Below are 15,747 nucleotides of genomic sequence, written 5' to 3'. Positions count from 1 at the left end.
CCTGAGCAGTGGGGTGCGGATCTGGTCAGGCGGGGCCTGGGAAGCACTCCCAGCCCAGCTCCTGGTGGCCTGCGGCAGGACAGCGCCCTTCAGACACACAGCACCGCAGAGGGAGACCCACCAGCGGCAGGACAGGCTGTCACCCGCCAAGCAGAGAGAGGAGCAACCCTTCAGCAGCCTTAAGAGGTGGAAGTGACAGCACAAGGCCTGGGCACCCCGAAGGTGGGGCGTGAAGATGGCTGTAAATCCTTGCCCCTCCTCCCACTGAGGGTGAAGTCCAAGCCCCTCCCCTTGAACCTGGCCTTCGGATCTCCTTGATCAACAGCATGTGGCAGAAGTGACCTTGTGGTACTCCCAAGGTCAAGCCACGAGAAGCCTCACATCTCCCACCAGGCCTTGGAACACTGGTTCTGGGATCCCTGAGCCCCTGTGCTTGAGATGCCACGTGCAGGCACTCTGGTCCACAGGGCCAGCCTTCCAGGTGTCTCCACAAGTTCCCTGATACATGAGTTAAGGTGTTTTGGACCCTCCAGACTAGTCCATCCACTATGTGAATACCACTGAGTAACTTCCACTAATAACACAGGGAACAGAAGACCCAACCAGCCAAGCTCTGCCAACCCCTGCCCTACAGAATCTGAGCTATAATAACAGGGGGCTTGTTTTACGCCTCTAGATTTTAGAACAATTTGTTACTCGGCCACAGATAACTAGAACATTCATTCATTCACTCACTCATTCATTCATGCAACACATATTCATTAAAACCGACCCTGAGGCAGGGCCCCCTACAAAAACAGCAGAGACAAATAATTCATTCTCCCTGTCCCCAGGGGAGCTTCTGGGCTGGTTCCTCAGAGCTCACCCAGTTTGTCTGGGTCCATACCCACGTACCCATCTCCCAGTTTGGCAGCTTTCTCTCCCAGGCCCATCACTTCTGGGCTCACTGCCAACATTCCCCTGTCCAGTGCCCGCCCCTGCCTTCATTCTCTCTGGGTGAGGAGAGATACACGGGATGGTCTGCCTCTCCAACAGGTTTTATTTTACTCTAAAAGGTCCCCTAGGTGCTAAAAGAAACAAGAGAATGAAAATGGTGCACTAAATATCTATCACAAAGGAAGGTAGTAAGGGAGAAGTAGAGGAGGAAAAAAAGACATAAAACATACAGAAAACAATAAAGTTGGGACTTCCCTGGTGGTGCAGTGGTTAAGAATCCGCTTGCCAGTGCAGGGGACACAGGTTCGAGCCCTGGTCCGGGAATATCCCACATGCCGCGGAGCAACTAAGCCCGTGCACCACAACTAAAGAAGCCCATGCGCCACAACTACTGAAGCCCATGCGCCTAGAGCCTGTGTTCCACAACAAGAGAAGCCACCGCAGTGGGAAGCCTGCGCACTGCAACGAAGAGTAGCCCCCACTCACCACAACTAGAGAAAACCCACGCGCAGCAACAAAGACCCAACGCAGCCAAAAATAAATAAGAATAAGTTTATTTTAAAAAAATAGGAAAAAGAAAATAATAAAGTTGCAGGTGTAAATCCTACCTTATCAACAATTATATTAAGTGTATGTAGGTTAAATATTAAATGTATGTAGGTTAAACACTAATCAAAAGGTAGAGATTAGCAAAATGGATTTTAAAAAAACATGTAATCCAACCATACGGTGTCTACAAGAGACTCACTTTAGATTTAAGACACAAATAGGTTGAAAATAAAAGGATGGAAAAAGATATTCCATGCAAACAGTAACCAAAAGAGAACTAGAGTGGCTATACTACTACCAAACAAAGTAGACTTTATGACAAAAAGCTACTAAAGACAAGGAAGGATACCTTATTACAATAAAAGGGTCAATCCATCAAGAAGAAATAATAATTGTAAACATATATGTACCAAACAACGGAACCCCAAAATACACAAAGCAAAAACTGACAGAAATAAATGGAGAAATAGACAATTCAACAATAACAGTTGGAGATATCAATACCCCACTTTCAATAATGGTAGAACAACAAGGCAGAAGATCAACAAGGCAACAGAAGATATAAACAACACTGTAAACCAACTAGATCGAACAGACACGTACAGAACACTCCACCCAACAACAGGAGAATACGCATCCTTCTCAAGTGCATGCAACATTCTCCAGGACAGACCATATCTTAGACCTTACAGTGAGGCTCAATACATTAAAAAGGAACATACCACACAAAGCATGTTCTCTGGAAACAATGGACTGGAATTTAAAGGGTCCCCTAAAATGTCCAGATGACAGCTCTCATGGGGATGTGCCTGGCTCATCATTGCCCAAACCATGACTTCCCCCTCCTTACCTCCTTACCTGGCTCACAACAGGTGCCGGGGAGGATGCAGGTCAGCCTCTGGGTGGGAACTGAATGGGGTGGTCAGGGTGACCCCTGACATCCCTTTCAGGTGGAGGATTTTTACACACCTGGAAGTTTGAGGACTGCTGAGCTGGGTGATAGTAAAGCCTCTAAGAAGTCTCGACAGAGCTGTGCGTAGGCAATGGGCTGCCGGGGTCGGGGTGGGGGACATTCCAGAAGCCTCTGCTTTGCTGTAGGGAGCCCTCGTTCTATTTTAATAGCATTAAGTCCCCACAACTTTAATACATGTGAAGAGGCTGTAACTGGGGGCTAAAGGGATTGTGATGGCACATCTTACAAAGGGTTGGATTCAAAATCAGCTACGTTAGATGTGCAGAAGGTGGGTGGATAACAGAGCAACAAATGCCAAAACCCAAGTCATCTGATTCTAAATCCCATGACTTTTCTCTAACATCAAATTTCTTCTCGACTTAGAAAGAGGGAACAACAGTGATTAAAGTTAGCAAGAATGAGGAGTACTCTGCATGTAAACATATTAAGGATTTAATCCTCACAACCCCTCTAGGAGGAAGGTGATGCTTTATAACCCCATTTTATAGGTGAGGCACAGCCAGGACATGGCAGAGGGAGTGGCCTGACCCCAAGTGCACGTCCTGACTATTGCTCTGTCCACATACTACATGGGTACCCCGACCAGGAGCTGTCTATAACCCCAAGCCACCCCCCACTCACTCACCAGTCCAAGAAACACTGCAGAAGACAAAGGCCAACATCTGGATCCTTTCCTTCTGCTTAAGCAATGATCTCCCCCTCCTACCTGGACAGGCAGTTGTTGGGGGTAAAACAGGATGGGGCTCATTCCTTCCATCCAAAACCCACGTGCTCCTGCTCGCCCCCAGCACCCCAAGTCCTGCAGCGTCTCCTGCAGCCCCTGCTCGCTGGTTCCCGCCTCCCCCCAGAGCCAGGTGCCCCGCCCACACCTAAGTGCCTCCCCTGGGCAGCACCCTCCAGGGACTCCTGTCTCCTCCCAATGTCCCTCGGGGCCTCCCCAGCCTGCTGGCCCTGCCCAGCCCCACCTGTGGGTCCCCTCTCCCTCCTCTCCTTTGCTGTCCCCTTGGTCACTCTGCTGCAGACACGCCAGTCTCCTCGCTGTGAATGGACCACGCCAGGCACACTCCCCTCTCAGGCAACCCCAAAGGGAGACCCAGTCGCCACTGTCCCCACTAGAGACACTGACGCCAGAGCCCCAAAAGGGTCCTTCCATGTGCCAAGGGAAGCAGGAAGAGCTGGGCCTCCAGACCAGGGCCCCAGGCGGGGTCTTACCCCTGGCTGACCACACGGGCCACCCGCCCGTTGATGTTCAACTTCAGGCTGTCAGGGACCCCCTCAGTCTGTCCCCAAATCTCATCCACACATGTGCTCACCCCTGTAAGGGTCCCTGGAGGCTGCCCTGGTACCACTGGACAAGGGCTGAGGACTTGTCACTCAAGCACTGAGGCCATCCGGGAGGACAGTGGGGTTTCATGGGCACCTCATGCCAGCCTTGCCCCGCTGACACTTCACAGGCACGACCTACCTTGACAGCCCCACCAGATCTGCCACCCAGGACACCCCCCGTGGAAGCCCCGTCTTCTGGCTGCAGTGAGCCCTATTCCCTGCGGCTCAGAGGCAAGGGCCAGGCCCAGGGGCCTTGAGGCTCCACAATGTCTGACACTCTACGTGCTGAGAAAACAGGCCATTGAAACCAACAAGATGGGGGGGCAGAGCCGGGAGAGGGGCACAAACACCAATCCTCCCATTCAACCAAGCGCCCAGTGTGTCCTGAGGGGCTACCATGCACAGAAAGGCCTGGGGTTGCCTCACCAGCAGGCCAGCAAATGCACACGTGTTTGGGGTGGGGAAATGGGCCAATTCAAAGTGAACTGCCCGGCTGGCTGGTGCCTGACAGCTTAGGAGTCCCTCCCCTGCACGTGTCACCTCCTGCCCACCACCACCCCACTGGCGGGGACCACCGCCAACATTTTTGCCAAAAGGTGACTCAGGCTCCTGGTGGTAAAATAACTTCCCCGAGGTGACCACAGCGAGGGAGAGGCCAAACCCAACATACAAAGGGAAAAACCAGGGCTGTCCCTGGGTAGGCAGTGGTGCTGGGGGCAGTTTTGGTTCCTGGAACCAAAAGCCTGGGTGAGCTGACTGCACACATCCTGAAACAGCCCCAAACGTCTCTCCAAACACGGACACCACGCAGCGAATAGCTGTGGAGCCACAGTGCGGTGGCAAACTGCACAGGCTCTGGAAGCAGACAGACCTGGGTGCAAATCTGCCTCTGTCGCTGGGTAACCGCGGGCAACTGCTTACCCTCTCTGAGCCTCAGTGTTCACATCTGCAAAATGGGATGGCGGCAGCACACACGTGTCATAGGGTTGGGGCATCAGCAGAGATCCCAAGGAGAAGGTGGTGGGCACGCGGCTTGGTTATTTCCGTGGTTTAATTATAATTGAAGCGTTCTAAGTCTAAGTGCCCAGAACACAGGATTTCTGTCCTGTTCCTTTGTGAACCTTGCCTCCTCCAAGGAAAGCTGAGCATTTCACATCGAGGCTCAGACAGAGCACAGCTTGGTTGGGGGTGAGCCAGGCTTGTTCACCACCTCACCCCCCCAACCCCACAAGGCTGAAGTCTGGGTTCTGAGCAAGCACCCTGGGCTGTCCATGCCCGTCTGGGCCTCGTGTGGCCCACCGTCCCTGCTCCCAGGCCTGGCAAAACCACCAACAGCACCTCCCTGCCTCAAACACGCCATGCGCCCCCCTCCCCGCCTTGGTGCTCCCACGTGTGCGGTTCCAAACACCCTCCCGGATGGCCAGGCACGTAATAAAGAAGTGCTGCAAAACCTTCACTATAGCATCTGGGGGGTGTTCTGCCTGGTACGGTTCTTTCAACTTTTCCGTAGGTTTGAAAATGTTCATAAGAAAATGCTAGGGAAAAACAATCCTTAAGGGCGCTCTCAATACCCTATTCCTCCCCCGAGCCAGTGTTCACCGCGTCCTGCAGTGACGGGCCAGGCGCCCCGCAATCCCTCCACCTGGATCTCCTGGAACAGGGCCACCTCCCCATCTTACACGGGGACTGGCCTCTGGGCAGCCGGGGCAAAGCCTGCCTTACTTGGACGGTCCTCCTGCTGGGAGGGGGCTGAGGCTGACGGGGTCCTGCAGACCCAAGCAGGGCTTAGCTGCTCAGGTGTCATCACGGAGGGTCCCCACGAGGCTGGGGGAGGCATTTGAAAAACTCCAGGCTGCAGCTCCCTACTCAATAAAAGATAAGCACTTAGCATTTGTAATAACTGGTCTGGCATCTCCCGCCAACACGTCAGGCCCCTGGAGGGGCAGGATTCAGACGCCAAAGGCCTCGCTGCCTCGGGATTCCTAGCCAGGCCGTCACTCTGTGAAGCTTGGTTCGCAGTCGGGGCAATTTCCACTGCAGCCTGGCCTGCATCTACCTGGGGTAGGGGAAGGTAAATTGGAGGCCCACTGAACTTCCAGGCCACGGGCACGGCCCCGGGCTGCCTCACGGCCTCGTCTGTAGCTGCGGCTCCATTTCAGTGAGGTCAGTTTATGCCCCTCCTCCCAGTTCCTGCCCAACGCCCGGCCGGCCGGTTTGTTTTTTCAGCTGCTCTGCGGCAATTACACGGATGACACCCTGACAAGCTCAGAACAGTGCCTTCCCCAAGTTGGGCAAAGCGTGGCTCTTTCTTACAGAAACAGAAAGCAAAGAACAAAAAAATGAGATCAGCTGCCAAAATAATGTCATCGACAAAACAGATGACAAACAGCCACCAGATGACCAAAAATGCTGATGCCCCCAAACTCCCAAATCCGGGCCTCTTCATCCCGGAGTCCAAATGCTCACAGGGCACAGCCCTGAGGTCTCTGCAGGTGCGGAGGCCCGAACCCGGACAGCGGAGGCGAAAACCAGAGCAGGTCTCCACTTCACACACCGCGCTGCCCCATCTCTCTCAACCTGAGCTAGATAAAGACGCATCTCACGATTTATCCTCCAGGTTGTAGAAGAATCATTTGCCTAGGTTGTCAGACGGCTGGGAGAGAGCTTCAGAGAAGCATCTCCTTGTCCTTCTGCGGACTCTACCATCTGCTGGAGAAAGAACGGCTCGCCCCGCCCCCTTGGACTTGAACACATTTCGTCCAACAGGGACCAGGCCCCGCCAACACGTTGCAGCCTGTTGCCAGCCGGGGGACGTCCTCCCCAGCACTGGCTACTCGGCTCTATCTCAACTGCGAGAACAAGAGAATCATTGAATGAGAACGTGAACGCAGTATCTCCCTCTGCCACCCCCTCCGACGCGCAGATCAGAAAAGCCCGCTCAGCCTCTCTTGGCCCCCGCTCTCTGCTCCGAGGGGAAGAGGAAATGGAACAGAAGCGGCCGGGACCTCAGACCCCGTGGCCCGGGCCTGGGGCTCTGCGGCTGCTCTGAAGATGAACACAATTTCAGAGGCTCCTGGCCAGGACCCGCCCCTGTACAGCAGCTCGTGTCCCTACTCTGGCCACACCCTCCTCGCTGGCCACCCTCGAGCTTCCCTGCCAGCTGATGCACCCCCGTCATGGTTAATGTCAGCACAGACCAGAGGAGCGCTTGTTTGGAAAGTCAACAGAGACTGAATGCCACTGGAAACCTCCCCCAGAGTGAGTCACCAGCTCGGAGCTTCAGAAAAACGTCCTCTCCAGTGATGTGACAGCACTCAAGGGCTGGAGGGGACGAGAGCACGAGGGAGGCAGCTCCACAGGCCTCTCCAACCTCTTCGGGCCGGTGTTTACTTCTGCCGGGGAACCCTGGAGGAGCAGAGGCTGGGAGCGAGCGCCTCTTTCCACCCTGGTCCCCCTCGCACGGCAACCTCAGGTGATGCCGAGGACCCGGCCTCGGTGACAAGGGCCCACGAGGCAGGACAGGGACCACTCGTGCTGGGCTTCCTCCAGCACTGGAGGCTGGGAGTCCCGCAGGGTCCCGGGAGGTCTGATCACTGGGCAGCACGAAGGGCAGGTGGGAGACGGGTGAGAGCAGGGGGCCTGGGACCAGACACCCGAGCCCCAGTCCCGGCTCCACCACTGGCCAGGTGAGAGGGCCGGAGCCGGTCGTAGGACCTCTCTGACATTCAGTCTCCACATCCGTAAAATGGGAGAGGCAACCATTCCTGCCTCGTGGGAGGGCTGGGACCACGAAATGAGCTGGTAAATGCAAAGACCTGGAGCAGTGCCGGGCACACAGGGCGCCCTCGTGGATGGAGCCGGAACGCACGCACCTGCCTCTTGTGCATCTGGCTCTGGGCGCTCACTGGTACCAGCTGTATCTGCTAAAGCCCAAGCTGACTTTCTAATGGAAAACACAGGGATCCTAATCAATCCCCTGTGCCTTCATCCACTCAACAATATCTACTGAGCACCTATTGTGTGCCCGAATCTCTAGAGGGATGGGAGGGGGCAGTTCTAGAAACATCATTAGAATGTAGCTAACTAAACACTGGATGTGAATTCTGATGTCAGAAAAAAAATAGTTAAATACCCAGCGTAACCAAAGGCATCCTATTTCTTTCCTTGTTATAACTCTGTTTTCCCCAGAGCTGAGAAACTCATGATGACATCCTTCAGCTGTGGTCGAAAGAGGACTTCCTGAGAAAGGGTTTAAAGGTCTCTGGGCTTAAGGGTTTCCCCCACGCCCAGGAACCCTCCTGAGGACTGCCTGGAGGAGGTGGTACAGAGACTGCTGCAGTCCCAATGCGAGCCTGTCCCATGGCATCTATCTGTACATCCCCCAGCAGGACACTGTACCCACCGGGCATGCAGGGGCACCCTGCCCAGTGGCCAGGGGGCCAGGGGCTCCTGACTCAAGCTGGAGCAGCAGGAGGCTGTTTAGGAAAGGGGAAGCCAGGCCTGGCCTAGCCTGCATGCTCGCCAGACCCTCACCCACAGGGGCCCCTGTCTGCAGGCGGGGGGGCCTGGGAGATGGTGGGCGCACCAGCACTGGGGAAAGTGGAGCGGAGTCCCCCAGCAGGAAGTAATCCCAATGGTGCCAGCTCCGGCTCCAACTGTCTGTCGCCTTGGGACGCCCACACACAGAGGTTCTAGTCTCGACTGCAGGGGGCCAACCCGTGCCCCAGCCCAGCCTCTGGGCCGTCTCCTCCAGGCTGTCACGCCCCCAACTCCACATCCTCTGCGTGGACGCTGGGCCCCCAGAGGTCTCACCCAGCTTCTCAGGAAGTGCACTCACCTCCTACCTGTGCTCAGTTGGCCCCCACCCCAAAATGAGAACCTGCCTGACAAGGCAAGAATGTGCATTAAGCACCTACTGTGTACTGTTTCCTCCACGCCCTTTATCTTCACTTAATCCTCAGAAAGAGCATGGGAGACAGCTATGCTCACCCCCATTTCCGTGCATTAGACGCCCTGAGGCTAAGAGAGGTGACTTGTCCCACAGCCCCCGGGGCCAGTGCAGAGCCGGCCCTGGGGCCCGTCCACCTGCCCATGTCCCCTTCCCCGTGCGGGGTTGTGTATTCCCTGCCTGGCTTCCCCACTCTCCCTTTTGGGTCTCCAGCACATCACTAATGGCTCCGCATACAGTAGGTGCTTAATAAAAGCCGGTTGCTCTCAGGGGTTTGGTTACCCCATGCTCCTTAGGCATAAATCATTTTCTCCATGGATGGGCAGGGGCCCCCCAAATCCAGCTCACTCCCCTCACACTGCAGGGGCCGGAAACCCACGGATGTGAGCCACCAGCCCCATGCAGGGGCCCTGTGGAAGGCGGGGGGCTCCAGCACCCTCCCCGCCCAAAGACTGGGCAAAGATGCGGATGGGGGAAAGTGGGCCTGGAGTGCTGTCTTGAGGGGACCTCCAGTTCTGTTCAATACACTGGAGCCTCCCAGCCCCACTCCCCACTCCTCGCGTGTGGCCCCAAAGCCGCAGCAACCCCACTTCCAGGAGCTTGTTAGAAACACAGGCCCTCCAGCCCGCCCCAGACCCACTGATCAGAATCTGCGTTTCAGCACGATCCCCAGGCACCTGTGTGCACGTTCAAGTTTGAGAAGCTCCCCTCCACCTAGAACGTGGGCCAAGGCCCGTGTTGCCACCGTTTCTCTGGAAAGGGATACCATCATAGGCTCCGAAGCCAGGCTGACAGAGCTGGGGACTCACGACACAAGTCCTGCCTCAGCACCCCGAGCTCCCTCCAAGGCTGCCACCCAGACCAGCACTGGGGAGTCCCCACGCAGACCTCTCGGCATCTTCCCACCCCTACCTGGTCACCAGAGGCGACTTCGAAGGGAAAGAAGGAATCCACCCCCAGGACGGTGCTGTGAGGCACCTGGCGACAGCGTGCGCCCCCGTTCCCTAGGAAAGTGGGGCGCGTGTCCCAGCCCCGGTGCGCTGCCTCCCCGAGCGACTGACGACTTCACTGGGCCCCTGGCTCTTCCTTAAGTCCTCACCCCAGGCCTGGGTGGTGAGGGCTCAGGCCCTGCAACTAGCACCAGGTGACCGCAGAAGAGACCGAGTGACAAAGGGGGTCTTGGAGACACCAGAGAGCCGGGGGCAGAGCTACAGAGGCAGTGGGGGTCTGTTCTTTCTCTCAGTGCCGCCAGCTAGGAGCGATTCCATGCCTCCCTCCTCCCTTCCAGCATACACAGAGTGCTGAAGTGCGCCACTGGCCTGCCACCACGGGGCCACCAGGCTCACCCACGCCCTGACCCCACCCTACAACGCTCCTCTTCCAGGGCCCCCCAGAGCCCAGGAGCACCGCCCAGAACCATGCAGGAAGCAGGGCGGCAGCCCTGCGCACACAGCCTGCACAGCCCGGCCTGGGGCAGGGGGGACACGGGGTCTCCGGTGACCAGAGGACCAGATAACCACACCTGGAGTCCTGGGAATCAGGAGCCCCTCCCCCGCAGGATTTTGGAGTCAGGGTTAACTCCTCCCCCATCACTTCTGCCCACCCCCAGCCTCCCCGAAACCTGTCCTGAAGCTGCGGACCACCACCAGTCTACCCTCCCAACACACACACACACACACACACACGCACACACACACACGGTTTCTCCTCACCACTCCACCCCCGCAACACACACACTCACACACACACACTCACACACACACTCACACAAACATGGTTTTTCCTCACCACTCCATCCCCCCCACACACACACTCACACACACACTCAGGCACACACACACGGTTTCTCCTCACCACTCCATCCCAACACACACACACACTCACACACACACACTCACAAACACGGTTTCTCCTCACCACTCCATCCCCCCAACACACACACACACACACACACACACACTCACAAACACGGTTTCTCCTCACCACTCCATCCCCCCAACACACACACACACGCTCTCACACACACACACTCACACACACACACTCACACACACGGTTTCTCCTCACCACTCCATCCCCCCAACACACACACACACACGCTCACACACACACACACACACACACTCACAAACACGGTTTCTCCTCACCACTCCATCCCAACACACACACACACTCACACACGCTCACACACACTCACACACACACACTCACACACACACACTCACACACACACTCACAAACACGGTTTCTCCTCACCACTCCATCCCCCCAACACACACACACGCTCACACACACACTCACACACACACACTCACACACACACACACGGTTTCTCCTCACCACTCCATCCCCCCAACACACACACACACACACACACACACACTCACACTCACACACACACACACTCACACTCACACACACACTCACACACACACTCTCTCTCTCTCCCCCCTCCGCCTCGCCGAGATGGGCGCCGGGACTTCTGCGGAGCCGGGCCGCGCACGCGACTTCGGACCCTACGGGAGGCAAACGCGCGGCCAGGACGCTGTGTCCAGCGCGGCCGGGCAGTCCCGCCCCATCCCGTCCCCCGCTTAATCCTCGCTCCGACATAACCCCGGGTAATCCCGGGGCGAGGCGGGCGGGGTATTAACCCGGAGCGGCGAAGGAAGAGACGGAGGCGTCCAGAGGGAGGAGGGCTCGGCGCGTCCCGGGCTGGAGGCAGCACAGAGTCCCTTCCGGAGGGGTGCGACCCGCAAGTGACCCAGGCCCGCTCGAGGGCGGGATCTGCGCCGGACGCGCCCCCTGCCCTCCGGGTCTAGAGTCTCCGAGTCAGGAGTTCTGGTCCCGCCACCCAGAGCCCCGCAGCGGCGCCCGGACGGCCCCCTGTGGCGAGGCCGACCCCGCATTCAAGCTCCCGAGCTCCTGGGTCGCTGGAGCCCGAGTCCCGAGCCCGCCGGCCGCGGAGAGCCGGGCGGGCGGGAGCGCCGGGCAGCGCCCCGGAGCCCCTTTCCCTGGGAGCTCGGTCCCGCCGAGCCCGAGCCCCAGGTCGGGCCGCGACCCCGCCGGAGATACCCCGGCCCCCCTCGGCCGACACCCTCCACGCCCGGCCCCGAGGGGAGCGGGGCCCCCCAAGAAGTTCGCGCACCCCCAACACGCTCGCCGCCCCCGGTCCCCACTTACTTGTCGCGGCGGCCTCCGAGCTCCGGGATGGCGCCAAGTGGCTGCGGGCCGGGGCCGGGGTCGAGGCGGCGGGCGCACGCGGCCAGGTGCCGCCGGTGCCGCTCCAGCAGGCCGGCGTTCTCGCGGCTCAGCCGCGCCACTTGGCGCTCCAGCTCCTCGATGCGCCGCCGCCGCCGCGCCAGCAGCTCCTGCTGCGCCGCGACGATCCGGGTCAGCTCCTGCAGGTACTCGGCCGCCTGGCCGGGGGGCTCGGCGGCGCTCGCCATGGTCCCCGCCTCAGGCGCGCGGGCGGCGGGGCGGCGGCGGCGCGGCCATGGCTGCGCGGCGGTGACGGCGGCTCAGCGCGGCGCGGCGCGGGGCTCGGCCCGGGGGGCGCGGCGCGCGGGGCCGACGCGGCCCCGCCTTGGCGCCCTGCTCCCGCCTCCGCCCGCGCCCGCCCCCGGCGCCTCCGCGCCGCCCGCGGCCCCGCGGACGCGCCGGGCCGGACAGTGCGTGGAGCTGCGGCCGCCGCCGGCGGGCGAGGAGTTTGTAAAGTGCCGGCTGCGGCGCTAGGGGAGCGGGAGCCGGAACCAGGCGGCCGGCGCGGGAGGAGCGGGCGGGAGGAGCGGGCGGCGGCGGCGGAGGGAGGGCGCCGCCTACCGGCCCCGCGCCCCGCGCCCGCTCCTGCCGCCGTGGTGCGACTCGCGCCTCCGCACAGCCGCCTGGGCCGCTCTGATGTACAAATTTCACAAAGTAGGAATTCGGCAAAACAGACCTTCCTACTACGTACTGTCAGCCGACGACTGAGTTGTGGATAGGAAAATAAGGAACTCCTAAGCACTTTGACATTTTTTCTAAGTCTGATAAAACGCGCGGTTCATTTTGTTGCACAAGCAAGACAAGTTTCCTAGACTGTTCCTTTCCTAGACTGTTGTAGGCGGTTGGTGGCACTGAGGCCTCCACGATGTGAATGTGGACCAGCCACCAAGGCCCAGGCAGGCACCTTCCACTCACACCCAGGGTGTGGTGTGATGGGCCTGTAGGCCAAAGACCCACCTCAAAAATGGCACGGAGACTTTAAGCAGTTTATTTTGCCCCTGAGCCTCAGGTTCCCCAGCAATAGTATTTTCTATTTCTTGACTTTTTAAAACCTTTATCATTTTCATAGTCTAAATTTCCTTAGGGCTAAACTTATTGTTTTTCTATCTTCCTGAAGAGTTCGGTTATTTCCATGTTTTAAAGCAAATGCATTTAAGGCTATACATTTACCTCTGGGTAAAGCTTTAGCTACATCTCATAAGTTTCTAAAACTTTGTAATAAAGTACATTTTGATGGTACAGTGTCTCTTTGTTAAGGCTGGCATCACACTGGCTTTGATAAAACTTAGTATCCTATCCCCATGTTTGTTGATACCCCTTTATCTCCAGGAGAGGATGAGCCCTGCATGGAGAGACCCTGGACCCTCCAGGGCCCTAAGGCCTCCTTGGGTGGCCCCTGGGCATGGCCTATGGAGAGGGAGAGAATGGCAGTGGGGCTATTTAGAGGTCCTCAAATTCACCAAGCACTTTTACTAGGCTACTTGTGATGTTCTAGAAAGTAATATTATTTTTATAAATCCTGTAATTATTTTGTGAAGGGCACAATTATATTACATCCTGCTTGTGTGTGTAAACTGTGTTTATCATTTCAGTTTATACATTGAAAATATACCAAAATCTTTGCAATCCTGTTTTAATATTTCCTCATTTTATAAAGATACCAGGAGCCTTCCCAAAAGGGATATGGCCTCGGCTTCTCTTGATTTATTTGGGAGACCTGACCGTGGAGTCACACATGGGGTCTCTGCCAGTTTGGGAATGAAGGAAATTCAGATCTAAATCCTGGGGCATGTGAGTGAAGATTGTTGGGGGAGAAGACGACTGGGGGGAGGAGCAGCTTCCCCCTCCCTCCACCCCAACCCCATTTGCCTGTCCCCCACCCTCAACCTGCTACCCGCTTCCAGCAGTTCCGGGTTGAAACTGACCTCACATTTCCATCTCCACGCTGCCTCTCCCCCAAGCCCCCAGATGCAGTGAGCTGATTGACCGCCCCTCCCCCCAAATGAAAGACTAGACTCTGGACTCTCAGCCACCCAGATGTCCCTTACAGTCTCCCCACGTTAAGCCCATGACATAAGAGCATTGATGGACAAGGTGGCAGAAGTGGACAAGGAGGGATAATCCAGGGTGCTTTAACACACCTGCAAAACGAAGCAGTGAAAACACATGCAGCCTGTCCAGTTTAGACACTGCCTCTCATCTTAATTCCCACAGGGTACAACAAAGGAGAACTGTGCAATGGACACTGTGGTGGCCAACCGGACCCCCATTTCAGGACAAGGCTCTCATTCCCCACCAGCCAGACATGTTGGCATCTAACGGCTCACAGCCACGTCCCTCTTGGGAAATTGCCCTGTGCCCATGGAATCTGCCTCACCCAAGGTTATGTCCCCACTTCCCTGAGGCCAGGCAGTGACTGGTCCATGCAGGGGTACAAGAGCTTGGTGCCCTGTCCAAACTTGGGCAACCATGCAGGGTCATTCCAGCTCCAGAGCCCCTGATAGGACCCTCTGAGGCCTCTGCGGGATCAGACCCAGGCCAGCCCTACCCCTACCCAGCAGTGCTCCTTCACGCCCGCGCTGGTGCTGGTCCTGAGAGCTCCGCCAGCAAGCCTCCTGCACCAAACCTCCCTTCCCCTCCTCTCCCGACTGTGTCACCCACTACTTGGAACTTGTGATGATTTATGGGATTTATATGCTGTCTAGCAACTCTAGTGAAACTCTCCGTGCTTTGTATGGAGAGAGATTTCAAACTTGAAAAACCAGTAATAGGCTTTTCCAATATTATCATTACATGAATACAAGGCCAAGGAGTTTACATTGCACTGAAGGAAAAAAGATGTAACTATGTACTCTAAAGAAAATAAAGGTAACAAAAATTTCGAGGAGGAGAGAGGGGAAGGGGAGGCATATTATGATCATCTATTAATTTTTACTATTATTATCCACATTCAGCTGCTCAGTAAGACCATCTATCTTTTTAATATTACCATTTGTTGAAGAACATTCATTTTTCTCTTTAAAAACCTTCCTCTGAGAGCTCTCTGACTCACTGTTGTAATTTGGCCTGGCGCTTCCTTGGCCTGCTATGCAGCTGTTATCGGCGATTTCCTGGCATTACTCTTCTGGAATGGGTCCATGCTCTCTTGGATCTTATGTATTCTCTTTCTTGGATTCATTTTCTATTTTGCTGTGTACATCCTCTAGCAATTCTCCCAGACACGGCCTGGGGGAAGGTCTTTGAGGGCTTGTGTGTCTGAAATGATTTATTTTGCCCTTACACTCAATGGACAGTTTTGCTGGGTATAGAATTCTAGGTTAAAAATCAGTTTCCTCAGAACCTGGACGGGTTTGCACCATTTTCCTCTATCATCTAGTGCTGCTGATGCTAATCTGATTCTTGTTCCTTTGAAGAAGAGATTATCTTGGTGGGGGTGGGGGGTACTGCATCCAGTCAGGACTTTTGGAAATATGGTGGGGGACATTTTTGATCATCACAATGACTGGGGACAGTGTGGTATTCAATGGGCAGGGGCCTGGTATTTAATGCAGGGAAGTCCCATCTAACAAAAGCTGCCCCGCTCAAATTGCCAGCAAGAAGAACAAAGTTGGAAGGCTCACACTACATGATTTCAAGACTTATTATAAAGCAGGAGTAATCAAAGCAAGTGGTCCTGGTGTAAAGCTACACAAAAAGGTCACTAGAAGAGAGTGCAGAAATAGACCCACATGTATGTGGTCAATTGATTTTAACAAAG

At 56.2% G+C, this 15,747-nt stretch overlaps 1 protein-coding gene across 2 annotated transcripts in view; it reads right to left on the bottom strand.

The window, feature by feature from the left end:
• The window catches only part of IQSEC1 (IQ motif and Sec7 domain ArfGEF 1), a 334,212-nt gene extending 322,034 nt beyond the window's left edge, over nt 1-12,178 (bottom strand). The window contains exon 1 of one of the 2 annotated variants that reach the window (XM_059940474.1): nt 11,913-12,178. In XM_059940474.1, coding sequence (XP_059796457.1) covers nt 11,913-12,178 — 266 coding nt within the window. The remainder of the gene's footprint in view (nt 1-11,912) is intronic. The other variant, XM_059940480.1, reaches the window with a different exon arrangement.
• Nucleotides 12,179-15,747: the final 3,569 nt, after the last annotated feature.

The sequence above is a fragment of the Balaenoptera ricei genome, chromosome 11 (genome assembly GCF_028023285.1).
Source record: "Balaenoptera ricei isolate mBalRic1 chromosome 11, mBalRic1.hap2, whole genome shotgun sequence".
Taxonomy (NCBI): domain Eukaryota; kingdom Metazoa; phylum Chordata; class Mammalia; order Artiodactyla; family Balaenopteridae; genus Balaenoptera; species Balaenoptera ricei.
This window is presented reverse-complemented; position numbering and strand designations above follow the sequence as displayed.